Source organism: Vipera berus (genome assembly GCF_964194415.1).
Source record: "Vipera berus genome assembly, chromosome: 14".
In the NCBI taxonomy this organism is placed as follows: domain Eukaryota; kingdom Metazoa; phylum Chordata; class Lepidosauria; order Squamata; family Viperidae; genus Vipera; species Vipera berus.
The window spans coordinates 11,910,846-11,936,174 of NC_138217.1; the positions used below are offsets into that span (position 1 = coordinate 11,910,846).

A 25,329-nucleotide genomic window follows, 5' to 3' on the forward strand; every position below is an offset into this window, starting at 1 on the left:
CAGGCGCGAGGCTTTCCCAGCAAGGGACGCTACCACCGCGCGGCGGAGAGGAGGGGGGCGCCGCCCTTCGCGCGGCTCCTCCCATTCCTGCGCTTCCCTTCGCAGAGGAAAAAAACCCCGAAGACTGCAAAGAAGAGAGAAAGGTGAGGCGAGGAGAGAGGCGGTAAGGGGCAGCCAGAGGGGCAGGGTGGGGTTGTGGCTCTTTCCTTCCGCTTTGGTGCACCCCCGTGCCAGGAGCAGAATGGTACCGTCTGGGCTCTTCTTGGGGATCGTCGCGCAAGAGGCGGAAGGATGGGAAAACGTGGAGGGCTCTGGCCAAGGGATTGGGTTAGGCCGGCGGTGGATGATGGGAAGGGTCGTACCTTATTCAGTTTGCACAGCCTATCCGCGATGATGATTGCAAGAGGGAAGGGCAGGGGTCGGTCACGTGGTGCTTTTCCTGAGTACCGGGCTTTGGATTTTAACTCCCACCCAGACCAGCCAAGGATATACAGGCGGTCCTCGACTTACAACGGTTCATTTAGTGACCATTCAAAGCTACAAGGGCAGTGAAAAAGTGAGACTCCCCGATTCCTCAACAGCAGTCGATCCCGATCAGAGACTTCTCTGATCTTTCATGGAAGACTTCCTTGCTCTCAAATTAAGGTACAGGTAGAGAAGAGCAACAGAGATGGTTAGGGGGCTGGAGGCTAAAATCTAAGTGTATCTAGCCCAACAAAAGAGAAGGATTAGGGGTGATGCGATAACAAACTTCCAGTCTTCACAGAGAGGAGGGCTTGATCTCTTCTGCAAAGCCCCTGAAGGCAGGACAAGAAATAACAGATGGAAGATGATCAAAGAGAGAAGCAACCTGGAAATTTACTGACAGGTAGAACAATTAAGCAGAGAAGCAACTTGCCTCCTGGAGTTGTGGGTGCTGCTCCATCACTGGAGGTTTTTAAGGAGAGACTGGACAGCCCCTTGTCTCAAATGGCATAGGATCTCCTGCTTGAGCAGGGGGCTGGACTAGAAGATCTCCAAGGTCCCTTCCACACTCTTATTCTATGTTCCCGTGGTTGCAATCCACCAGGCACCGACTTTAAACGGTGCACATTTTTTCTTTTGAACTGCATTTTCCTCCTGGAAGCTCACGTTGCATTTAGCATTTCACCAGTAATTTGTGAAATTAATTGCCGAAGATGGTTTTAATCGGGGAGCACCCTCGGTGGGGCACAGCAACTCTCTCTGAGGAAGCCGGTTGTGATTCACAGCAGCTTGAGCCATCCCGTTACTTTAAAGACGATAGCAGCGTTTGCGGATCCAAACCAAGCCACAAATACGATTAGAGTTTGGCTTAGCGCAGGGTGTGAATCCAGCCAGCCACCATCCCAACAAATCGTAGCTCAGCCATAACGAGTGGATTTTGTTGCAGACTCAAGTTTCGCCTCTGGAATGGACAATTTTGCCTCCTTCGAGGTAAACGGTTTGAAGTTCACTTCCTCTTCCTCCACAAACGGGCCTGAATTGTGGTCCAAGATCGTAAGGAGACAGCGCGTGCCGGCTTCTGCCTAAGAAACTGGAATTTAATGTCAGCAAACCGCTGGCTTGTGGAACGGTGTAGAAAGCCAACAAGGAAGTGAAAAATGCCAGGCTTGATGGACAGGGTGGGTGGGAGATAAGCACCCCCCAACCTGCACACACCCACACACACACACCAGAATGGGGTCTATCAGGCTCTTTGCAGCCCCAGGCAAAGGTTGGGTTTTCGAACGGCTGGTCTGGTTTGCTTAGAACACCCCCCCACACCCACATCATCTTGCCTGCTTCCTTCTCTTTAGAGACGCTCCCTCGCCATTCCCACATGTGCAACGCCTGAAACGGCTGCTGGCATGTCCAAAATGGCTGCAGGCCGGCCCTCGGCAAGCCGATCAGCTGCCAGCCAGCCAACCCGGGGCAGCCCCCAGCCCTGCCTTTAGCAGCCATTCTTGAGCAGGGTGAAATCGATGGGAAGAAAGAGGGTGGGGATGGGGGGAATCTTCCTGTTTTCGCAAGCCAGGCTACCTTGCTTCACTCCGGGCTGCAAAAAAAGGGGGAAGCCTCAGAATGGGCAGCTGCAAAGCCGAGAGTGGCTGGGCTTGAACTAAATTTAAGAGGTTTTAATTGCCGGTGGGTGGGTGGGTGATGTGGCTCAGAGAAAAGCTTGGGCTGTCACTTCTCCCCCCCCCCATGCCATTGTAACTTTGAACAGTCACTAAGCAAATGGTTATAAGTTGAGGCGTGCCTGTAGCGATCTCAGCCCAGACCACACGGTTGAACTTTCGATAATTTACTCAGCAAATCAAAGCATCTCCCTGGCTGGGAGGCGGTCGTGATGATTGTTCTTTGCAGGACAAGAGATGATAATCCGAGCAGGGTCCTTCATCCCTCTGTGTGGCACCCATTTTACGAGGTTTATTGGGAATAAAAGTCTTAGTAAGTGGCCGGACTGCTCCCTTCAGTTAATAATCGCCCTCTCTTCTCCTAGGGGCATGCTAATCCCCAGGCTGAGGTGGGTCCGGCGTCTCCCCATCGCTTCCTCTGTCTTGATGCTACTTCTCAGCGTCTTCTGGGGGACTGGAATTGGGGGGCACTTCGTCTTATCACCCAGCTTGCTAAGCAGCCCTCTGCAAGGTGGGTCTCCATCTCTGAAACTTCCTCTGTTCAAACCAAGATGACTTTCCTCACTCGGCGCCTTGGGATGCCTTGATTTACAGCTAGTGCAGCCGGCTGGGGATCATGGGGTGTCTCATACCTGAGTGGCTGCCTGGCTCCCAAGGTATTCTGGGAGTTGAAGTCCACAGGTCTTTAAAAGTTACCAAGGTTGGACATCCCTATTATAAATACTTAATTCCTCTTTGAGTTTTACTGGGTTTTTTTCCCCCATGCTTCTGTCAGGTTGCATTTTTAAGCTATGCCTTAGAAAGCACAGATTAGGCGAGACCTGGCTCAAAAAAAACAGTAACTGTGAGAGGGACCTTGGACTCCTCCTGGACGATCCCTTAAACACGAGCCAGCTGTGTGCGGCAGCAGCCAAAAAAGCTAACACAATCCTTGGTTGTATAAACAGGATCAAAATCATGTGAAGTCTTAGTACCGCTTTATCAAGCCTTAGTAAGGCCACACCTGGAATGCCGCATCTAGTTACAAAAACGATGTTCAGACTTTGGAAAAAGTGCAAAGAGCAACTAAGATGAAAATCGAGGAGAGAAGCAACCTGGAATTAAGGAGAAACTTCCTAACGGTGGAACAGCTTGCCACCAGAAGTTGTGGGTGCTGGAGGCTTTTAAGAGACTGGACCGCCCCTTGTCTCAAATGGTCTAGGGTCTCCTGCTTGAGCAGGGGGTTGGACTAGATGACTTCCAAGGTCCCTTCCAGCTCTATTCTGGTTGATTGACTGAATTAACTGCAGTCTACTCCAGGGCCCACGGAGCACCTCCAACGGGGTCTTATAAAGGCCATGACAATGACAGAACAGGAAGCGGCGTTCACAGCACCAGGTCTCTTCTCTTGCAGCCTTCCGCCTAGTCACGTACTGCCTGGGCCATGCCAACGCCCCCCTCCTGGCCGCCAGCTTGCTCTTCTTCCCACCGCTGAGCTGGCGCCTGGAGCTGCAGCAAGGGACCCTCTGCTACCTCCGGACCACTGCCCTCTCTGCTGCCATCTCAGCCCTGGTCTACCTGTTCCTGGCTGGACTCTGGGGCGTTGAAGCCCAGACCACCATCAGCGGCTACATCCCCGTCCACCTGGCTCTGCTGGGGTGCCACGGAAGGCACTCGGGGTGGCTGCCCGTGGCTCTGCTGGCTGGATTGCTCTTCGGCCTCGGGGAGATCCTGTCCCCACGTTCTCCCTTCCTCTTGCACCTCTCTGGGCTGCTGACAGGTCTGGCCTGTATCCTTTCCAAACAGGTGGGCTTTGAGGGTGGGAAATGGGAAGAGAAGGGCCCTCTCCATGACCCGTAGGGAAAGAGAAGGGCCACTCTAGGACTCACGCGGCCCCCGAATCACTGGCAGCCCTCCCTCTGGGTCAAGCAATAACATTCAATGTTAGCGGTTTGGGAGAAGGAGGCCTTTGCAATTAGGTGGGGGCTATTAACCTGGCGACACTAGAAGGCAGCAAGGTGCCTTTTGAAGGAAACTTCACACTCTGGTTTTCTTCGGTGAAGCCGGACAACCATTTGACTGGGCTGGAATAAGAGCTCCTGCCTTGACCAGGGGCCTGGACTAGAAGACCTCCGAAGTCCCCTTCAGGCCTGTGATGATGTTATGATTCTGTGATTGCCCTTAATGCCTCAGACTGTGCTGGGACGTCATCCAGGAGACGCCTGGAAAGGCTGCCAGAGTGGATGCCAGGCTGCAGCCGCCTCAGAAGGACTTTTTCTCGCTTAATCGGGCCCTTCGCATCCGGCCCCCTCCCATTTACAGACAGGAAGGAAAGGTATCTTTGGAACCGTGTAAAGTTGTGCCCCTACCACAGCATTCCTTACCTCAGGAACCCTTTAAGGTAACGTGGATTTCAGCCCCCAGAATTCCCCAGGCATCCTAGGGGGACTTCAACTCCCAGAATTCCCCAGCCAGCTGGAAAGAACAGGTATTTTTGGAATGATATGGAGAAATTTGCTCCCCCTCAGAAACTTTAAAAGGCGCCGATTTCAACTCCTAAAGTTACTGAGTGGGGAAGCACCGCATAGAGTTTACAACACCCCCTTGTTCCACCGGGTATTGTGATCAGCCTTGGGATACAGGATCCGTATGGGACTAGGAAGGTGAGGGAGATCTCATGATGCTTTCCTTCCAAAGAGGTTCTTCTTGGCTCTGATAGATCTGGGAAAAAAGAGCCCATTTAATCCTCGGTGCAGCCAGGGCTTTCTCGGATGCACAGAGCAAGAGTCTCCAAGCCTGGCAACTTTTAAGACTTGTGGACTTCAACTCCCAGCATTCCTGAGCCAGCCATGCAAAACCCCACTGCATTGGAGCATGCAGGGATGAGCCTGTACGTGCATTCATGCGTACCTGGCTGCGTTCTGCATTCACATATCACCCTTTTGGGTGCAGAAGAGTTGGGCACCCATCGCCTTCTAGGACTGCTGAACTACAACTCCCAACGGCCCTTGTCGTTCACCTTACTAGCTAGGAAGTTGTGGGATGGTATCTGTCACAATCCCAAGTTGCCCCAGTTCTCATCTTAATAGACAACCCAATTTGACTCACTTCTCCCCCTTGGCTGTTTCTTCTCTCCTGTCTCCCAGAATTCCTGCGCAGCAGATGTTTCCACCTGACCTGGCAGGGACAGTTGCTGTCCAGATTCTGCCGCCTCCTCCTCCTCCATCTTGGACTGATGAAAGGGCAGCCCAGGAGTCCCAGCTGCTCTTTCCCCCTACGTCCCAGCACCCCTTCTCAGACCCCCGAGAGGCTTTGGGCACTCCTGTCTTTTCTCTCCCAGATTTCCTGACGGAAGAAGAGCTAATACAAGCAGGAATCCGGGCTTCTCTGCAAGACAGTAATGAAGAAGAACTGAAGCTACCCAAATCTTCTGTTTCTTCCCTCCGGTAAGTCCTTGGGAGAAATCGGGTGCGGGCAGAGCTGCGCAGAACCTCCAGCTGCAGGAGTAGTGTATTTGTAAGTGCAAAACCCTGGGAACAAACTTTGCTTGGCAAAAAAAAAAGGTAGCAAACATTGATCACATGATCCTGGGAGACTGCCACCGTCATAAATATGAGTTTCAGTTGCCAGGTGTCTTTCTGAGTTTTGATCACGTGACCGTGGGGACGCTGCAACCGTCGTAGGTGTGAACAATGGTCCCAAGTCGCTTTTTTCAGTGTTGTTGTACCTTCAAAGAGTCACTAAACGAACTGTTGTATGGAGAGGGCTACCTGTATGTTTATACTTACGCACGCAGTTGCTTTACTCCGGCAAGATTCTGTCTATAGGTAAACCACAGTAAATTACAGTACTCAGAAGTAACGCCGCCCATCGTTCTTGTTTTGTGGGCCTGACAGTTCCGGCCTCTGACCACCCCCCCACCCCCAAGGCTGCCTTCTCTTTGCCCCCTTCCCAGGCTCCAGCAGCTGCAGAAGATGGGCTTCCCAATGGAAAAGGCCGTGATCGCTCTGGCGGCTACCGGTCACGTGGAAGGAGCCGTCTCTCTACTGATCGGAGGCCACGTCGGGGACAAAGCCGTGGTGATGGCCGAGAACCGCTCAGGACCTCTTGCACAGCCTCAGTTGACCCCCAACTTCTGAGATTGACCACTGGCATTTGGGCAGAACTTCGCCCACGCCGGGAAGAAACAGGAGTGGCCACGAATGCCACAAAAAACAGAGGGATGTCTTGCAAAATCGAACCCGGTGTTGTTGTTTTTTTTTGCGAGAGCGTGAAACGGCTTCTGATTGGCTTCGAAGCCTCTGGGGCAAGAGACGCAGCTTCATCTGTGCCTACCTGGAAGGCAGCAGGTGGGCACCCAGGATGCCTTTCCAGACAAGAGTTGCGATTTACCTGCTTGCAATTCCTTTTTCTACCCTGGACGTGAATGAACGGAGAGAAAAAAAAACACCCTCCAAAACCGCACTCCAAAGTTGCGTGCAACAGGAACAGAACTGCAGGAACCCGATGCAGTTTTTGCCAAGCGTATCCGCCCATTCTAGGTCAGCGGACCCCACCCCCAACCTTTTGGGCACCAGGGACCGGTTTAAAAGGTGGGGTGCAAGAGTGAGCCTAAGGGATGCCAAGAGAGGCATCCAGGAAAAGACGCCCTGTGTTAGGTGTGCAAGGATACCACTAATTTTTAAAAACGCAGATCAAGTAGATGCAGGCATGAAGAAGCACAAAGGCTATTCTTTAAACAGAGGAATATATATATATATATATATATTTACTCTCCCTCAAAATTGTTGACTGATGCCGGAAAGGACAAGCTAGCAATCCTCGCTTCGCCACCATCCCTTCCCCAACAAACCTTTCCCAAAAATAATAAAGGAAGACTGTTATTACAAGAAAAGACACAAGTTTCAAAAAGTTGTGATAATAAATAAAAGACTCCCCTCTTAATCCCATGTAAGGGTTGTTGTTGTTTTTTGCGGATCTTGATTTCCTTTCACAAAATGCCCAGAATTTGGGCAAGAATCTGTCGGTTTATCCAACAAATGTCACAAGATTCTTTCTCACCTGACTCCTGAAACACTTTTGAAATCCCTGCGGGGAAGCTCCCAATTCTGCTCAGCTACTTGGGGTGGTGGTGTATGTGTGTGTCTGTCTGTCTGTCTGTCTGTCCAGAATGACTGAATTCCCAGTCCATTTCCATCCACTTGCAGTATTTCTCAACCTTGGGAACTTTTAAGTCATGTGGACTTTGATTCCCAGAATTCCCCAGCCAGCCAAGTCTTAAAATTCCCAGGATTGAGAAGTCCTGCTTTACAGCAACAGCACTTAGACTTACATACGGCTTCACAGTGCTTTACAGCCCTCTCCAAGCAGTTTACAGAGTCAGCCTCCTGCCCACAACAATCTGAGTCCTCGTTTTACCGACTTTGGAAGGATGGAAGGCTGAGTCAACTTTAAGCCGGTCAGGATCGAACTGCCGGCAGTGAGTTAGCCTGCAGTACTACATTCTGACCACTGCGCCACCAGGGCTCTGTCATGCAGAATGGCTGGGGTTTGGGGGGTTTTTTGAACTGAAAAGGGTGGGGGGGGAGATCCAATTTCGAAGAAAGCTAAAATTAAGGTTCAAACTGTGAGCAGTGCTGCGAGAGAGGAAGCATCTTGGCATCATGAGCTGCTGAACACGTGCCGGAGAGATGGCACCACACATGCTGACCCATCCCTGCCACATTGCCTTGTGGCCCAGTCTGACCACAAGAGGGGAGCTGTGGCAAGCGACGGGGGCCGAGACCCATCCACCCACCCACCCCCGTTGGCATAGACCCCATAACACCTATTCCTATTTGTTCGGTAGCAGGAACAAATCTGTGCGAAGAGAATAAATACAAAGTAGGATTGTTAGCAAGGGCCCTGTCCCCTGCCTGGCCGTCAAACAGCCCGTCTCCGTCACCAGCGGTCCAAGGCAGAGGGAGGAGGAGGATGGAGCGTGGTGCTCCCTCCAAATCGGAGGCCCCTCAGTCCAGGCGTGGCCCTCTTCTTCGCCTGATGGCGGGCGGACCTTCCTTCATTTCTTCCTCTCCTCTCCCTTCTGAGGACGGTGCAAGCTCACCGGGTAGGCCGCCAAGTTCTCGTTGCGTTTACTCCGATCGTAGCCGGGGACCCCCGTAGTGGCAGGATCAAGCCCGGATCCCAGATCTGGTTCTGCCAACGGAGGAAGAAACGTCAGCCTGGCAAAAATGGCTAAGTTCTAGGATTTGCTCGTTTCTAGCCGAGCGTCCTTGTGACCTTGAGATAGATGGGGAAATGCGCTGGCTTGCCCTTAGGAAGGACTAGGGTTTTGAGGTGCCCCTCTGGGGTCCTCTTCCCCACCCCCACCCCATTTTGGAAATGGCTTGACTCCCAGCAAAAGATAACCAAGGCACAATCAGCAGGGTGAGGGTTGGGGAGCCTGTGAAGGTGACTGATCCGCTGGGAGGTAAATTGAACCTCCATGTACAGGAGCAGCTCTGCTCTGCTCAAGAGGCGTTCCAGAGAGGCGTGCTATTGGAAGACGAGCCGATTCTAAGCCATTCCCATGCATCCCCCTATCATTCCCAGATAGACACTTCCCTACACCTGTCTCTATCGGGGCTCTCTCCCACACTCTCTAGGTGCACTAGAACTACAATTCCCAGAACTATCCAGGCAATTTGGCCATTGGGATTAACGGGAGCTGCAGTCTCAATGGAGCTGGACCCGCCAGGCATTTGGACACCCGTCCCGAACAACCGATTGCTAATCCCGTCCCTGCTGGATGGGTGCAAGCTGTCTTTTGTCTGTTGCATGCAGGCTAGTCGGAGATGCCCCCGAGCATGTGCAAAGGATGCCCAGCAGAAACGGGTATTCTACAGCTCCAGCAATGCAAATCTCATTTGCTTCGATACCACAGATGTTGGAACCCTTGATTTGCCTTTGGGAAGAGGGGAAGAGTCTTCCGATTCCCCTCCAATTCTGCAGCCGCCCCCCCGCCCCTGCTGCCCCCAACTCCCACCAGCCAGGGAATCGAGACAGGCCAAACCATGCTAAGGATTGAAAGGGGAAAAAAATCATTTGTGTTCAGGAAGGTGTTGTACACAACAGGAAAAAGGTTGGCTGTTGCAGAGATGGCATGCAAAGTCTTGGAGGTAGAAGGCAAAAGCCCATGGCTGCCGGGCCCTGGGATCCTGGCATCTGGCGAATGCACCATGCGGTGGAAGGAGAGGAAAGGGGGGGGGGGAGAGGTAGGCCTCGCATTGCGTATTACCTGGCCAGATGATAGCTTCCAGCAAGGTGACTCTCCTAGCCAGGAGCTCCAGTTGGGCTTGCTGCTCTAGGAAGCTTGGCAAGCTAATGGCCTGGCGGGGAGAGCGAGAAGAGCAGAGTGCAAATTGGTTGGCCCACCCGGAGGGAACAGGAAGGGGAGGGGGCGGGTGGGGGGACTCGGGGTCCTCTGGAAAGGTGGCGCTGGGGTACAAGTAGGGGTGTGTGGGTGAGAGAGGGTCTCCCTTACGGGATAGAGAGAAAGGTACCGGGGGATTTCTCCCATCTATGGAACCTGCAGGTCATGCCTGATCAGGAGAAGTTCTGAGTTTGGAGGGAATGGAGATTTCCAGAGACGAAGATCGGAAAAATACAGGTCTTTTTTTTTAAAAAAAAAAGGTAGTCCTTGACATATGACCCACACTTGGGATCAGAATTTCCACTGCTAAGCTCAAGGTGGTCAAATGACGATGGAGATTCTCCATCATCCAAATCGTGGTTGTCCCAAAGGTGGGTTGTGGGTTTTTTTACCCCAAAAGGCCACTGGACTTTCTTGGGTTGGTATGGTTTTAGTCTGAGTGTGCACACAACAGACAGGGCAGATAAGCGACTCACAACAGATATGTGCACAGCAGAGGCCCCCTCTAGGAACAGACGGAGGCAAAGTTTTTTTTTTCCTGGAAGACGCATCCTGACACAGCCCTGTTCTCACTTGACACAGGAGCCTCAGGTCCCCCCGTGAACAGAAATAGCAGAGACAGGATCCCAATTCAGAAAGAGGCAGGAATCCAGCACACACACAAAAAAAAGACTAATTCGCAAGCATTCAATAACAGCAGTAATGTTATTCTCTCCCCGCCTTAAATGATAAGGCTGAAAGGGAGTGCAAGTGGTCCTCAGGTTACGGCCACAATTGAACCCAAAATTTCTGTTGCTCAGCAAGACCATTGTTGTGATATATATTTTTTGGTCGCATTTTGCAAACGCTCTTCTTGCCGTAGTCGTTAACTGAATTTGGCCTCCGCCTGGACTCAGCTCATCACAAAGTCACAAAAGCTCGTCACATAGGGCTGATTCCTGAAGTCTTGTCACTATTTGGATCCAGCTTCCCTAAGCTGCTGCTGGTGCTGCCGCCACCACCACCACCGACTGCATTAATGCGCTTGTGGGAAACTACGGCACAGCATCCATCACCGAGATTGTGCAAAAGAGATAAACATTTTTTCCTTTCTTTGGCCACGAGGGGGAGCCCTCTGAATGCTCACGGGCCGAAATCCAGTCAAAGGTAGCCACTACTAAGCAGTTTTTCTGGGAAGGAAGGAAGGAAGGAAGGAAGGAAGGAAGGAAGGAAGGAAGGAAGGAAGGAAGGAAGGAAGGAAGGAAGGAAGGAAGGAAGGAAGGAAGGATGAGCATGAGAAAGGCAAAAAGAAGGAAGGTAAGTAGGTAGGTAAAGGGGAGCTTGAGAAAGGGGGAAGGAAGGAAGGAAGGAAGGAAGGAAGGAAGGAAGGAAGGAAGGAAGGAAGGAAGGAAGGAAGGAAGGAAGGAAGGAAAGGATGAGCATGAGAAAGACAAAAAGAAGGAAGGAAGGTAAGTAGGTAGGTAAAGAGGAGCCTGAGAAAGGGGGAAGGGAGGGAGGGAGCCAGACCATCTGGCCGGAGGGGATATGTCACTTTTCATATGCACCAATCCAGCTCCCATTCAGAGAGAGAGGTCAGTCCGGGCAGCTTCTCCCAAACAGATGCATCCATCCAGGCCAGCCTTTTCTACCTTGGCGCCTTCCCCATCAACAGAGACGAAAGCTGGGGTGCCAGAAACTGCAGCCCCATCCTATCCGGAGAGCTCAGCTCGGGGAAGGTGGGCTCCGAGACCCCGGGCCCTTCAGCCCAGAGAGCGGCTCACTTGGGGGGGGGGTCGTCTGTCCTCCTTCCCTGTCTCTACTCACCATGCAGCCCAATCATGGCCTCCAAGATTAAAACCCTTTCTGCTAAAATCTTCAAAGCCTCTCGGAGCTGGTGTAACCCCTCCCCCTGCGGACGAAAGAGACAGACACAGCCGTGAAAGGAAGGCACGCACACGCGTGTGCAGGGGTGGGGGCGGGGGGAGAGAAAGGGGAGGGAGGCCCGCTGCGCCTTTCCTAGACGGTCCCAACTTTCTCGCAGGCATCCAAGCCACCGAACGCGCTTGGGTTTGTCCAGAGGAGGGTGTACGTGTGAATCCAATTATCATTCAGGCAGGCAGGGGGTCGAGTCTTTCCAAGGGCAACCAGGCATCTTTCATGCAGGGAGAGTTTCCTGGGGAGGAAGCTGACAAGCAGGCAAAGAAAGCCAGCTGGTGCAGGATTTGGGCTGCAGAGAAGGAACCAAAAGGTCTGCATAGAAAACATGCGGTCCAGAGAAGGTGGAGTGGGGGAAAGGGGGGGTACATTTGCATTACATCCTCAGGAACCTGCAAACCCACCCACCCCCACTCCCACCCTGAAGAATTACAGGGTTAGACGAGAACTTGCAGGCTACCCAGATCAAGCCTTGGTCCAAGGGTGCAGGAAGCTTGCCGTGACCACCTCCCGTGGCCCAGCCATGACGGGCGGGTTAATTGGAGATTCATGCTTGGCGTTTTGGCCTCGAGAGCTCCAGAGGAGGCATCTAAAGCAGCTTTTCCTGGCCATCTTCTCCTCATAAGGGAGGCTGAGCGGTGACTGACCTCAGATGAGCCACGTTTACCTGTCTCTTATTGCTGTTATTAAAAGTTGCCGTGTGAAAAAGAAGAGCAGGGAAGGGTTTGAAACAGGGCTCTTCAAACTGGGCCCTTGTATGACTTGTGGACTTCAACTCCTAGAGTTCCTTAGCCTTGCAAAGGGCTGTATAGGTGAGTTGGGGGCCTGGGCACTCAGCGGGGAAAGGAAGGGAGGAGAAGAAGAAGGGAGTTTCCTGTGCATGACGACTGCATTACTCGGAGGATCTCATCACAACCCAGAAAGCAGCTTCTTATGACGCAGAGGAAAGCCTTTTTTTTTTCTCCAGAGGCAAGGAGAAAACGGGATACCATCAAGGATAAATTCCATCCCTGCTTCAGGGGGTCCGTCCAATCCCTCCCATTTTAAAATAAAAGCAAGTATTTAATTAGCCTTAAAGAGAAGGATCCACCAAAGAGGATGCAAATGGCAGCTGTGACTGAATAATTGAAGCCCTCCCCCACTTTTTAAAAGCACCACCGCTCCCTTCTAGCACTGATGACGTTACCTAGTTGGGTCATGAAACGTCTGCAAGAAAACCACCCAGCTCAGAGAGCATTAAGGACTCCACAATCCTCCTCCTCCTCCTCCTCCTCCTCCCCCTCCCCCTCTGCCTTCTAGCACTGATGTTGTCACCTTGTTTGGGCAATGAAACGTCTGCAAGAACACCACCAAGCTCAGAGAACACCAAGAACCAGTCCTTGAGCTGCAATTATTCTCTTCTATCAGTAATTATTTCGTGTTTTCTTTTCAAACGTGCAATCTCCCAAAATGCTGAACCTCTGACGTAAAGTTGTCTGAGCTTTGAACATTCTCAGTTAAAAACTGAAAAACGCCCGGATGACTAATTTGGGGAGAGATGATGATGTCCCGACCGTTCTGCCTTTACATTTTCTGACTGAAGGTCTTTTGGATGGCTGCTACCCCCTTGTTCGTGGGAAGGTGGGACCAACTGTTTACAAAGATGGGTGGGGGTGGGGGTGGGGGTCTTCTTTGGCCCGAGAAACCAAGAAATAAGAGCTACGGAGGGGAGGAAAGGAGGAAAGGGGGCTATCAGCACCCCGAACTTACCCAGGACCCCTTCTCGCCTGGGTCGCCCTTGAGACCTGCGTCGCCCTGCAAGACACCAAAATACAGATGTTAGGAAACCAGGAAAGAGAGCTTGTCTCTCGACCTGGCTCTTTGCTGAAAAGGAGCCGGACTACAACTCCCATCAGACCTGGCTGTGTAGGGACGAGGGAAATGGGCGCTGTAATCCAGCGCAACCCAATTTGGGGGACGGGGAATTCAGCCATGGGAAAGACAAAGGAGAGACGGCTCATATTGGGGGCCCATCTCTGTTTCTGTCTGCTTGGATCCTCAACTTCCATAGGAGCCAAACTGGAAACTCACCTTCTCTCCTTTCTGTCCAAGGGTGCCGGCGGCCCCGTCAGCACCTGGTGATCCTGGAATTCCCTGGAAGAAGCCATCATATTGTGTCAGGCGGGGTCGGGTGCTTCCTGAGCATAGTTTACTGCCGAGAAGTCCTGGCCGTTTCCTTCTCCTGCCCTGGTTCCTCTCTAAGTGTTGCGCCCCATCCCAACTTGCCCTCCGTTTCTGCCTCCTTGTCTAATATCTCAACAGGATCCCATTTCACATAAACTACTGCAGACACAAGGCATTCTTCCCAACGGGTGGTGGGACTCAGAGGAGTTTTTCTAGGCTAGGCTTCCTGGGAGCTATAGTCCTTCACCTCCCAATATTGGGAATTCCAGGATCTCAGAATAACAGAATAAGTTGGAAGGGACATTGGAGGTCTTCTACTCCAACCCCTTGCTCAGGCAGGAGATCCTATACCATTCTGGACAAATGGCTGCCCAATCTCTTCTTGAAAACCTCCCGTGATGGAGCACTCACAACTTCTGGAGGCGAGCCGTTCCAAGGATCGATGGTTTTCCTAAAGAAATTTCTCCTTCATCCTACGGTAGGTTGGCTCTCTCCTTGATAACATCCCAATATTAGGTATTCCAGGAGCCAGGAAACAATCTCTCTCTCTCCCCCCCTGTCCCCCCCATGAAAACATAAATCTTAAATAAACCACAACAGCAACAGAGGTGGAATTCCATCCAGCTTCCCCAATTCTCTTCCTGGAGAGATGGATGGTCTACTTACATCACGTCCTGGGGAACCTGGTTTTCCAGCGGGTCCTGGGGGACCTAGAAAGAAAAAGATGGCACATCCTGGTCAACCTCTATGAGGGGGTCAAAACTATCATCATCACAGGATGGAGGCTGTTCCAAGTAAAGCTACCATTAGCAACTGACCGATGGAGATTTTGTCCTCGTTATTAAAAAAAACACAAGCACAGAGAACTCCGAAACACTGTGAATTCTAATCAAATGCAACAGGTAGACTGAAGTGGGTTGGGGTGTAGCTATTCTTACCAATTGGGCCCGGAAGTCCTGGAGGTCCAATTGGACCAGTTATAGCAGTTTCAGGGAAGGAGTTGGAGAGAAGCAAATCCCCTAAATGGAAGAGAAAAGAAAGATCATGAAGAAAATCTCATGAAGAGCATCTATCTATCTCCGTCTACTGCAGTGTCTCTCCTGAGGAGGAGGAGGAGGAGGAGGAGGATTCCCCAGCCAGCCTTGCTTGGACTTACTTTGATCTGGGATTGGTGAAATTTGGGGGCCGACTGGGGCTGGTGGTCCCGGTGATCCAGGAGGTCCGGGGAGACCCTTCTCACCAGGAAATCCCCTTGCTCCATCTCGTCCCGGTGGGCCAGGTGGACCTGGAGGACCTGGAAGAAATACAGACAATGGAGAAGGATGAACCAAGCAAGTAACAACTGAAGGCGCAGTGGTCAGAGTGCAGAATTGCAGGCTAACTCTGCCCACCGCCAACAGTTCGATCCTGACCGGCTCAAGGTTGACTCGGCCTTCCATCTTTCTGAGGTCTGTAAAACGAGGACCCGGATTGTTGGGGGCAATGTACTGACTCTGTAAACCGCTTAGAGAGGGCCGTAAAGCACCGTGAAGCGGTATATAAGTCTAAGTGCTATTGTGATTGCTGTTCTGAGCAGTTATGGGCGAGGCCTGAGGTCCAGATGGACCAAGGAAGGACACCAAGGACATCAGCAGGACCCTCGGGGTGCCTTTCCCAGCCTGAATATACGATAAATAACCACGTGCGCAGCCCACCAGCCCGTCACTCGGCCTGCCACTCACTGGGCCCAATTCTGGGCCGTGGGTTGGGGACCCCTGCCCTAATCTTCTCCAAGGAAAGGCTCCCAGAGCAGGTTTTAATCCATGTTCTCTGGCATCTGAACCGGGATTCCATGGGCACAATAACAAACTTACCCTGTGGTCCAACGGGGCCCTTGACCCCAGGAATGCCCGAAGGGCCACGAATCCCAGCATCACCCTTGGGCCCTACGGGGCCCGGTGGTCCTTGGGAAGCCAATCTTCCTGGAACACAGAAAAGAAGGGAGAGGAAACTCCGTAAAAGTTGTTGAAGACTGTCAGTTGGGGGAGGTTAAATCAAACCCCAAATACCTGCAGAGACAGGTATTCCCTGACTTACAGCAGTTCTGTTTAGTGACCATTCAAAGTTATGCGCAATCGTTGCGGCATTCCCCATTAAATGAATCTGGCTTCCCACGTCCGCTTGTCCAGAGCAAATATCAAGCTGCTATTGTGTAATTTAGAGCTGATTTAAAGCTGCTGAAGCGTCCTGTCTGGGCCCCACACCAGCAACCCCATAGCCTCTTTGCTACTAACTGCCCAGTTTGGGGGTGGGGTGCAATGCAAAGCAATTAGGAGGAGACAGAAAGGAGGGGGTTGCAAATTTGGTTTTCTGGTTGCCTTTATAATTGTGGCGAAATGAAGGTCGGGGTGGGTGGTGGGGGTCCAGCACACGTTCGCCATCCTGAGGGGAAACAGAGCCCCCCCTCCACACTTAACCCCTGCTCATCTCACACACACCTCTTCCCAGCCCTCCCTTTGTGCAAAATGGAGCCAGCCCGGCAATCAACCATTCTCAGTGCTTACATACTAAACCAGAAGCATATGTTGTGTTGCAATAAAAGGGGGAGGGCAGAGTTGTAGGGGGGAGGCAGATAAATCTTTCCAGCTGCAGAAACTGAAACCAGCGCCGGAGCTGAGAGGCAGCCGGTCCCAGATGCCCTGGGATGCAGCCGTCTTCGGCCCCAGCCCCCTCGCCTGAAGCTTCCCAGCTCTGATACCACACTGAATCTGGGGAGGGGGCCAAGGGGGCCTGGAGCTGAGTCTTTGAAGCTATTATATATATATACACATACACAGACACTATGAGGTTCTGCACCGGAGACAAATTCCTTGTGTGTCCAATCACACTTGGTCAATAAAGAATTCCATTCCATTCCATTCTATTATTTCCACATTTTTTATTCTGTCCTATTCTATCCACACACCACACAATGCATCAGGTTGGGGGTAGATCTCAGAGACACCTTTGCACAAGAGACGCCCAGAAGAAACAAGCAAACGAAAAGGTGGGGCTTTGCTCCCATTGGCGTGGCTGCCATCTTGACTTTTCTGCCCACCCTGCGCAAAGACCTTGCAGGCAAGCCTCCCTTCTCGCTCACTGACCTGTCACGCGTTCTTCTCCGGGTTTTCCTCGCGTGCCCTGAGGGTCCCACAGATTTAAAGGGCTGGGGGCCGTATCGCCCGTGGAGCATCGTCGAGATACAGCCGAGGGTCCGGATCCAGCTGCCGTGAAGGTAGCCACCTGGGGGGCAAAAAGGGACAAATCCAATCAGGCTTTAACAGGGGCACGAAAATACAGCTGGACCCCAATGCAGCGGGGTACACAAATAGCAGCAGTCCTTGACTTATGACAGTTAAGCCCACAATTTCCTTTGCTAAGTGAGACGGTTAGCTCAGAGGCGGTTTCCAAGGAGAAACAAAGCTTGTTATATTCTTTCCCCTAATTAAAATAGTTAACCTTTCCATCTCTGCTAAGGGGGCAATTTCCTTTCCCCCCCTCCTTCTTCTTTGTTTGGGGCGATTTTTTCTAACCCTTTTTAATATTTTTCTTTTCTTTTTTCTTTTTTTCGTATTAGCTTCTCGCGCCGGTTTTTATCCTTTTAATGTCGTTCTGAACACAATTACTGAAAAAGAAAGAGAAGAAAGAAAATAACCTTGGCTTCCAGGTGGTTGACTTTTTCCAAAAGCTCGGAGAATTTGCTGCAGTTGAAACAACCTGCGGAGGCAAAACAGAGAACAGGTTTAAAAAGAAAGAAAGAAAGAAAGAAAGAAAGAAAGAAAGAAAGAAAGAAAGAAAGAAAGAAAGAAAGAAAGAAAGAAAGAGGAAGGAAGAGGGAGAGAGAGAGAGAGAGAGAGGAAGGAAGGAAGGAAGGGGGAGAGAGGAAGGAAGGAAGGAAGGGGGAGAGAGGGAGGAAGGAAGGAAGGAAGGAAGAAAGAAAGAAAGAAAGAAAGAAAGAAAGAAAGAAAGAAAGAAAGAAAGAAAGAAAGAAAGAAAGAAAGAAGAAAGAAAGAAAGAAAGAAAGAAAGAAAGAAAGAAAGAAAGAAAGAAAGAAAGAGGAAGGAAGAGGGAGAGAGAGAGAGAGAGAGAGGAAGGAAGGAAGGAAGGGGGAGAGAGGGAGGAAGGAAGGAAGAAAGAAAGAAAGAAAGAAAGAAAGAAAGAAAGAAAGAAAGAAAGAAAGAAAGAAAGAAAAAAGAAAGAAAGAAAGAAAGAAAGAAAGAAAGAAAGAAAGAAAGAAAGAAAGAAAGAAAGAAAGAAAGAAAGAGGAAGGAAGGAAGAGGGAGAGAGAGAGAGAGAGGAAGGAAGGAAGGAAGGAAGAGATAGAGATAGAGAGAGGAAGGAAGGAAGGAAGGAAGGGGGAGAGAGAGAGAGGAAGGAAGAAAGAAAGAAAGAAAGAAAGAAAGAAAGAAAGAAAGAAAGAAAGAAAGAAAGAAAGAAAGAAAGAAAGAAAGGAGTTTTAACATTTTTCTGGACAAGACAGAAGTTGGACACTGGAAAGATAAAAAAATCCTCTCACCAGAATACGTTGCAGGTCGAACGGGCACTCTGCTCAGAGCCGGGATCCCATGTGCGGCACCTGGAATATCTTGATAACTGACGGTTTCTGGAAAAAGCAAAAGAAAAAGGATATAACAGAATAACAGAGTTGGAAGGGACCTTGGAGGTCTTCTAGTCCAACCCACTGCTCAAGCAGGAGACCCTAGGCCAGACAAACGGTTCTCCAGTCTCTTCTTGAAAACCTGGTTAATTGTTCTCGCCGTCAGGAGATTTCTCCTTCATTCCGAGCTGGTTCTTTCCTTGATTGGCTTCTTGTCCTGCTCTCAGGTGCTTTGGAGAACAAGCTGTCCCCCTCTTCTTTGTGGTGGTGACCCCTCAAATATTGGAAGACTGCTATCACGTCACCTCTAGTCCTTCTCTTCGTCAGATTAGACATATCTAGTTCTTCAGTGTTAAACAAACACGGCGTTCGGTGGGGACAACCTACGGTTAATAGCAGTAATAGCACTTAGGCTTACATGCAGGGCTTTGCAGCCCTTTCTAAGCGAGTCGGCAAACTGTCCCCAACAAGCTGGGTCCTGGTTTTACCGACCTCGGAAGGATGGAAGGCTGAGTCAACCTTGAGCCGGTCAGGATCGAACTGCTGGCAGTGAGCAGAATGAGCCTGCAATACTGCATTGTAACCACTGGGAAGGAAGGAAGGAAGGAAGGAAGGAAGGAAGGAAGGAAGGAAGGAAGGAAGGAAGGAAGGAAGGAAGGAAGGAAGGAAGGAAGGAAGGAAGGAAGGAAGGAATAGCAATAGCACTGCTTTGCTGTGCTTCTCTAAGCGGTTTACCATGTCAGCCTATTGCCCCCAACACACAGACACACACACACACACACACACACACACACACACTCGTTCTTGTCACAGAGGCCCTCAGAAAGCTGCCACCGCCTCATCCTTCTGGCTCTGCCTCTCTTTCTTCTTCTTTCAGCTTTCTTTTTTTCTGCAAGTCTCCCGGTTCAGTTCGGGTCACCAGCTGGGACACAGCGAAGAAAAGGTTGTTGATCTGCGCTCTGTTCACACAAAGCCCACCCGGCACTGACCTCCATCCCCTTCCCTCGGCCAGAGCCGGGATGCTGCTGACAAGACCCAGCATAAATATTTGCTCTGAAAAGAGGGGAAAGGGGGGAGGAAAGAAAGGGAGGGCTCCTTCCCCTCTCGTGCAGCTGGAATTCAACGGAGGAGGGAGATGTTCCAAGGGACCCTGAGCAGGGGAGCAAGGAGAAGGCCCACTCCTCCCATCACGTTACGTTTTTTGCAGGTTTTTTTTTTTAAAAAAAAATCGATTAGCTAATTAATAGACTGCTTTGATTGAGTGCTTGGAATTTTAACTTTGCTGCTTAATGATGATGAAGGAGGAGGAGGAGGAGGAGGAGGAGGAGGAGGAGGAGAAGAAGAAGAAGAAGAAGAAGAAGAAGAAGAAGAAGAAGAAGAAGAAGAAGAAGAAGAAGAAGAAGAAGAAGAAGAAGAAGAAGAGAAGAAGAAGAAGAAGGAGGAGGAGGAAGAGGAGAAGGAGAAGGAGAAGAAGAAGAAAAAGAAGAAGAAAAAGAAGGAGGAGGAGAAGGAGAAGAAGAAGAAGAGGAGGAGGAGGAGGAGGAGGAGAAGAGGAAGAAGAAGAGGAAGAAGAAGAGGAGGAAGAGGAAGAGGAGGAAGAGGAAGTAGTAGTAGTAGTAGTAGTTGGAAGGGACTTTGGAGGTCTTCAAGTCCAACCCCTGCTTCACTTAACTTGCTCAGTGTATTTTTCTTTCTATCTAGCACAACGAAAGAAAAGAAGAATAGCTTTATGTATCAAGGAGGCGGTGAAGCCCCAAACAAGTCTACGCAGATGGAGAGGGAAGAATATTAATAGTGGAAATAACGATAAATCAGAAACAGATATTGAGGGTAGCAATATATGCTCCTAATAACAAAGAAGAAGAATTTTATCCAAAATTACACAAACAAAAATAGTGGAACTGGAATATCAAAACATTTGTTTAACGGGAGAGTAGATGGAAAGCTGGACTACAGAAGTAGCGAAGCAGGTGGGGAAGAGGAAGGAACACACGACCTAAGATTTTCTTTAAAATGGCAGAAGGAATCTGTATACATGGAGAGAAAAGAACACCCCCCCACCCCACCCCAAAATATCACAATTACATTTTACTCAAACAGGCACAAATCACGGTCTAGAATTGATACGATATGGATATCCCCTGAATTAAGCACGATTAGACGAGAGGTTGAGACAGAAACCAATATACGGGCAGACCATAATCCCACAAAGGTGACTCGGAGGGGAGGAAAACCCTCTTTCTGACATGATACAGGGTTTCCTGCTTGAGCAGAGGGCTGGACTAGAAGACCTCCAAGGTCCCTTCCCACTCTGTTATGCCGTTTGTTCTCCCTGCCCCGTTGGCCATCCTGTGACGCTGGCCTTTTAGTGACGCAAGTCGAGGAGGAAATGCTCAGGAAATGCTCTGTTTCCCCTGTTTATTAACCTGCCTTGCTGGACGAGCAACGTTCCCAACATCTGTGCCAGCTGTCCTATTTCCTTCCCAGATTCCTCTGCTTCCTGAGATCACCTGAGGTCCTCACCCATCTAGACAGACGTCTGTATTAAAGGGTGCCATTTAAGAAGAGCCTGAGGCCACGCGGGGCTTTAATCTGTGTCCTCAAGGTCAGCTCCAAGTGGCCTCAACGACTCTCCGAAAGAAGGCAAATGACCAAGGGGGATCCATCCTGCCATTCCCCACCATCCCATCAGAGCTGAAGCAACTTCTTGGATGAGAAGCGAAACGTCTTCCAAGAAAACCAAGAAAGCCCAGTTGCCTCCTGAAAAAGCCCCTTGGGGACAACCCCATCGGGTAGGAGATATAGGAGTATAGCCAGCCGTACCAACAGGCTGAAAAACAGCTTTCATCCGTGGGCTGTTAGGCTTTTGAATGGGATATAATCTCTGTGAACTTATGCAGAATTGACTTGGGAGGCCGGTGTGTGGTGTAGTTGGTTCACATGGTGTGGTAGGATGGAGGGTTTGTTGTCACTGTGTCTTGGGGGGAGGGAGCACGGGGGGGGGGAGGCTCAGCTAATCTCAATGTACACATGTTGTACTTTGACAATAAAGGTTCACTATTATTATTAACCCTGACCTGGATGACGGAGAACCTCCATAGACATTAAGCTTTGTAATTCTCTCTCGCAAACACACACACACACACACAAGAGTACCTGCTTCGCAGTTGACTCCCGTATGCCCAGGGCAACATTTCCACTGCAGGGTTGTGACCGTCTTGTACGCCTGCCTGTATGTCGGTCGGATCACCGTCCTGTAGCTGAAGGACAAAAGAAGAGGATGAGGCAACCTCAGGCGACAGGAACAACCTTGGGAAACTGTGCCTGGAGGGAGAATTCGAAAGCGAGACCAAGGAACCAAGCATTTAGAGCAGGGGGTCTCCAAACCAAGCCGGGGGAAGGCCAGCTGGGGAAGTAAATGCAGATAGTCTCCACTTAGTGACTGTAACCGTGACTGACCACTTGGTCCTTAAGGGAAGCAGCCACCGAGGGAAACGGCGACGGTGCTTACGATGTTCCTTCAGCTCTTCTTCGCTTTCAGACCTGGGAGGGCTGTAGAGGCGAAGTTATTTTTTCCATCACCGTTTTCACCATGAATGGTCACTCTGTGAGGCCAGTAGAAGCCTGTCTTTCGGATCGGCATGGTGAAAAGATAGGGTGGGTTTGGGAGACCTTAATGCTCCTCGGTCATCCGAGTCCTCACCTGCCCCCCGAACAGCTCATAGGCCAGCGACAATTCTGGAAAACTCTCTGGAGGTAGGTGCCATTTTGGATGTGACAGGAAACCGTCTTGATGGCCGTGTAGGAACACCAGTTTCTGAAAGAGGCCAGAAATGCAGGATGTCAACAAGGGCAGCTGCTTCCAAGTGTTTACTTAAGGGTAGGTCGTGACAGCATCAACCAAACCCTTTGAAGATGACCACAACCTCTGTGGGTTGGCAATGCGGTGCCTTGGACAGCGAGCCCATGTTTCCATTCCTGAGAGGGAAGTCTGCGAGGCTTCAAAAAAAAACTAAACAGAATTTTGATTTGGAAAGAAAGGCCTTGCCATCGTGGGAGGCCGCCAGATCTCCAAAACTGGAACGCCAGCCTGGAATCCTGCAACATTTGGAGTCGGCGAGCAAACTCTTATTTGATGTCAGATGGGTCGACAGCATCCGATAAGATCAGAGGATCTTGCAGAAATAAATAGACATTTATTTGTGGGCGCCACATCTGGGCCACATGTTGGAAATCCATAAATTAGGACAGTCATAACTCAAAAGTAGAGGTCAACGGTTCTCGTCACTTAGCGATGGTTGGATGCAAAGGATCAGGTCCGTACGTGAAGGTCGAACTGATTTATTGGTATTCCTGTCTACGTGCAGGAATCTAGTGCAGGAATCTACTCCGCTCATGTTTTGCATCTGCATGGAGTTAGATAAGGGCCAGCAAATTTCAAAGGAGATGGGTTTTGGTTTGTTTGTGGCTACGTAGAGATTCTAGGCTGATTCCCCTTTTCACCCTCCCCTTAGGTTCTGCCATTCTTTCTACATCATTTTTGCCCGTGTTAGAAACAGACGTACCACCCGGAGCTTTGAAATGCCAATCCTCTCCTCAAAGCCCCATAATTCCTCTGAAAACTGCCCCCTATAGTGTGACTTTAATGCAACAGAAAAGCCCCACTTAACTCATTTTGTTTCTATTTGATAGGGATGTGGCCAGTGATTAACAGCCGTGTGGGAAAGAGGATGCTGGTTCGATAAGCTTTGGTTTGTTTACTGAACATACTCATGCTCTGGTCTTTAGCCAACTTGTCCTAGAGCTTGTAAATGAAAACACGGAAGGCTGTAAAAACCAGGCTATGGCTAATTCAGCTAGGATTTCCTAAATTGACCTGATTCCATTTATTAAACAACGCTGCTTTACTCAACCAATCAGAATTAAACAAACCATTAATTACTGCAGTGTGGAAACCCACTCAAACTTGTCCAGGCATCTCCAAGGCCAGCAGACAGAGACCAACTGTTTGGCTCACAGGGTTAAAAATCTAAATTTCATTTAGCGTTTTGTTTTGTTTTTCATGGACATTTTTCATTTTTCAAACCCAACTTTCCAGGTTCCTGTACCTGGTCCAATTCGGCCCTAGCTTTTGTTGATGCCTTTGCTTTCCAAGAAAGAAAATCCAAGGGAGGATCTTGCTTTCTGCCTGGGAGAGACAGATTATCCAGACCTCCTAGGACTCAATGGGCTGTTGCTTAACCCAAACAAAGCAGGGTTTTTTTTTCCCAATGCAACCCTAGCCGGCCGAGGAAAGCTACTCGTGAGCTGCTGAAGGCGTTCATTGTTGGCATGCAACTGCATGGGCTCTTCGCCATTTGGGCAACAAGGAGGAGACGTGGGAGGCGGGGCTGCGCGGGTGGGTGCCTGCCATGCAGGGGATGGGAGAGCAGGAACTTGGAAAGGGTGCAAAAGTGCCCAGCTGCAAGATCCGCTCTGAAGAGGCAAAGGAAGGGAAATTCCCTCCACCCTCCACTGCCAAGTTCTCATCTGGAGAGTCTGTAATTTTCCACGCCAGAGTCATCAATCACTGAACGGGAGGCTGGAGGAAGGAAACCAGCCCTCCCCCCCACCCTTCCATTCCACGTAGGGGGTGTGTGTGCCTGACCCTGGGCTGCCCCTCTCTCCATCTCCCCAGCCCTTCCAACTGGCACAAGTCGGCAGTCCTCGTCTTGCCACGTTTGTTCAGCGACTATTTTACATTTTAGAGTCCACATTTTGCATTTCTTGTGCTTGTTATCAAAACAGTGACGGGAAGGTGCCCTAGAGGCTAAGGATAAAATGCTGAGCCCCCACCCCCCACTTCGAAGCTACAACGCTTTGATGCGGTTGGCCACCTCTCTCCAAAGGGTTCCTGTTTGGTGGTCCCTGAACTTGGCGGTTTCCTGCAGACGTTTCATCTCCAAACTAGATAATGTCCTCAGAGCACTGATTACCTAGTTTGGGTAATGAAATGCCTGCACTAATCCTCCTCCTCCTCCTACTTCTCCTCTCCCTTCTAGCACTGATGACCCCGTTGTTACCTAGTTTGGGGTTCCTAATTTATCAAGGAAATTCCTAGCAAGTCAGAAGAAGACCACATCCGATTAATCCTTATTTGGAGTTTATTTTCTTTTTGGAGCCATTGATTCAGACCTGCGTCCACACCATAACCTAAGAAAATTTGCTGTTTGTTAACGAATGCACAAAGCGGGTGCCGTAATAGCTTAACATCACCTGGGAAGGTTCCCCAGGCTGTCGGGGAATCTCCACATTTTGGCTTGCGGCATCCTGCCAGCCTGCCGCCCCCTCTGCCAGCCCTGGAGGAGCAGAGCGCCTGGCACTCCCCGCTAGGCCCCACATCTCACAAAAGGCTCTTTCTGTGTCGCTTTTCCCTGTCATTCTGCCTCTTCTGAAGGCTTGTGTGTGGGTGGCCGGCTGCCCCGGCCGATCCCTGGCCAGAGGACCTGGCTGGGAACAGGAGGTTAAAAGGTCTCTGCTGTGGAAGTAGCCACAGTTGCTGCTGGGATGCTGAGCCCAGCATCTGGGAAGATGGAGGCCCGCCCGCCCACAGCTGGATGGACCAGCGCCAGCAGCTCAGAGAAGTGGAAAGCAGAATTCCCTGCTCTCTCATCTGCCCTCCCCCCACACACACACACAGGCTGAAAGACCACCGTGAGGCTGGGAGGCACCAGGAACCCACCCACCCACTTGACAGGCAATTTGGGTGCCACCCTTGGAGCTGATGACCTGAGATTGCCCACAGAGGTTTTGGGGTGGGGGGGGGGACTCTGGTTTCCACCTCGCCCCTGTGGTCAAGGCTGCTGAGAGTCCAGAGGGAGTTGGAGGTCCAGCCTGGCGTCTCCGTGACTCCCCAGCCTTGAGTCTATAATTAAACGCACCCTCCTTCCTCCCTTCCTTCCTTCCTTTGGAGTAAATGCGGCAACTTCCCTTCTCTCCCTGTCATTATCCAGGTTCTGAGTCTTTCCCCATTTTCAGGGGAGCCTTGAGAGGGAAGAAGGATCCTGTGCCCAGATACCGAGGCCATGCCCGGCCTCCTGTCGCAACTCATGTTGTCATCAGTGCCCTTG

General features: G+C 50.7%; 2 protein-coding genes across 3 annotated transcripts; one reads left to right on the top strand and one right to left on the bottom strand.

The window, feature by feature from the left end:
- The first annotated feature begins 85 nt into the window (after positions 1–85).
- Positions 86–7,657, top strand: RHBDD3 (rhomboid domain containing 3). Of its 2 annotated transcripts, none has more exons than XM_081339324.1 (6): positions 86–143; positions 2,504–2,649; positions 3,532–3,906; positions 4,311–4,452; positions 5,264–5,563; positions 6,073–7,657. In XM_081339324.1, exons 2-6 carry the CDS (start codon positions 2,508–2,510, stop codon positions 6,254–6,256), a joined length of 1,143 nt encoding a protein of 380 aa, XP_081195450.1. In that variant the 5' UTR covers positions 86–143; positions 2,504–2,507; the 3' UTR covers positions 6,257–7,657. The 2 variants fall into 2 exon arrangements, with proteins under 2 accessions (XP_081195450.1, XP_081195449.1); XM_081339323.1 differs by lacking the exon at positions 86–143 and adding an exon at positions 1,767–1,973.
- Positions 7,658–7,991: 334 nt separating this feature from the next.
- Positions 7,992–22,040, bottom strand: EMID1 (EMI domain containing 1). Its single transcript, XM_081338653.1, has 13 exons — positions 21,924–22,040; positions 21,377–21,480; positions 18,140–18,226; positions 17,279–17,340; positions 16,728–16,866; positions 15,459–15,566; positions 14,762–14,899; positions 14,544–14,624; positions 14,272–14,315; positions 13,513–13,575; positions 13,192–13,236; positions 9,394–9,484; positions 7,992–8,312 (listed from the first exon to the last, which is right to left on the bottom strand). The coding sequence occupies exons 1-13, from the start codon at positions 21,941–21,943 to the stop codon at positions 8,176–8,178; spliced, it is 1,119 nt and encodes a 372-aa protein (XP_081194779.1). The 5' UTR covers positions 21,944–22,040; the 3' UTR covers positions 7,992–8,175.
- Positions 22,041–25,329: the final 3,289 nt, after the last annotated feature.

Excerpts from the sequence above, each read along its gene's own strand:
- RHBDD3 (XM_081339324.1), top strand. The coding sequence starts at position 2,508 with ATGCTAATCCCCAGGCTGAGGTGGGTCCGGCGTCTCCCCATCGCTTCC. Across the intron at positions 3,907-4,310 it reads GCTGCTGACAGGTCTGGCCT|ACTGTGCTGGGACGTCATCC; the intron begins GTATCCTTTCCA and ends TTAATGCCTCAG. Across the intron at positions 5,564-6,072 it reads TCTTCTGTTTCTTCCCTCCG|GCTCCAGCAGCTGCAGAAGA; the intron begins GTAAGTCCTTGG and ends CCCCCTTCCCAG.
- EMID1 (XM_081338653.1), bottom strand. The coding sequence starts at position 21,943 with ATGAGCTGTTCGGGGGGCAG. Across the intron at positions 21,481-21,923 it reads ATGAGCTGTTCGGGGGGCAG|CTACAGGACGGTGATCCGAC; the intron begins GTGAGGACTCGG and ends TTTGTCCTTCAG. Across the intron at positions 13,576-14,271 it reads CAGGTTCCCCAGGACGTGAT|GGAATTCCAGGATCACCAGG; the intron begins GTAAGTAGACCA and ends GGCTTCTTCCAG.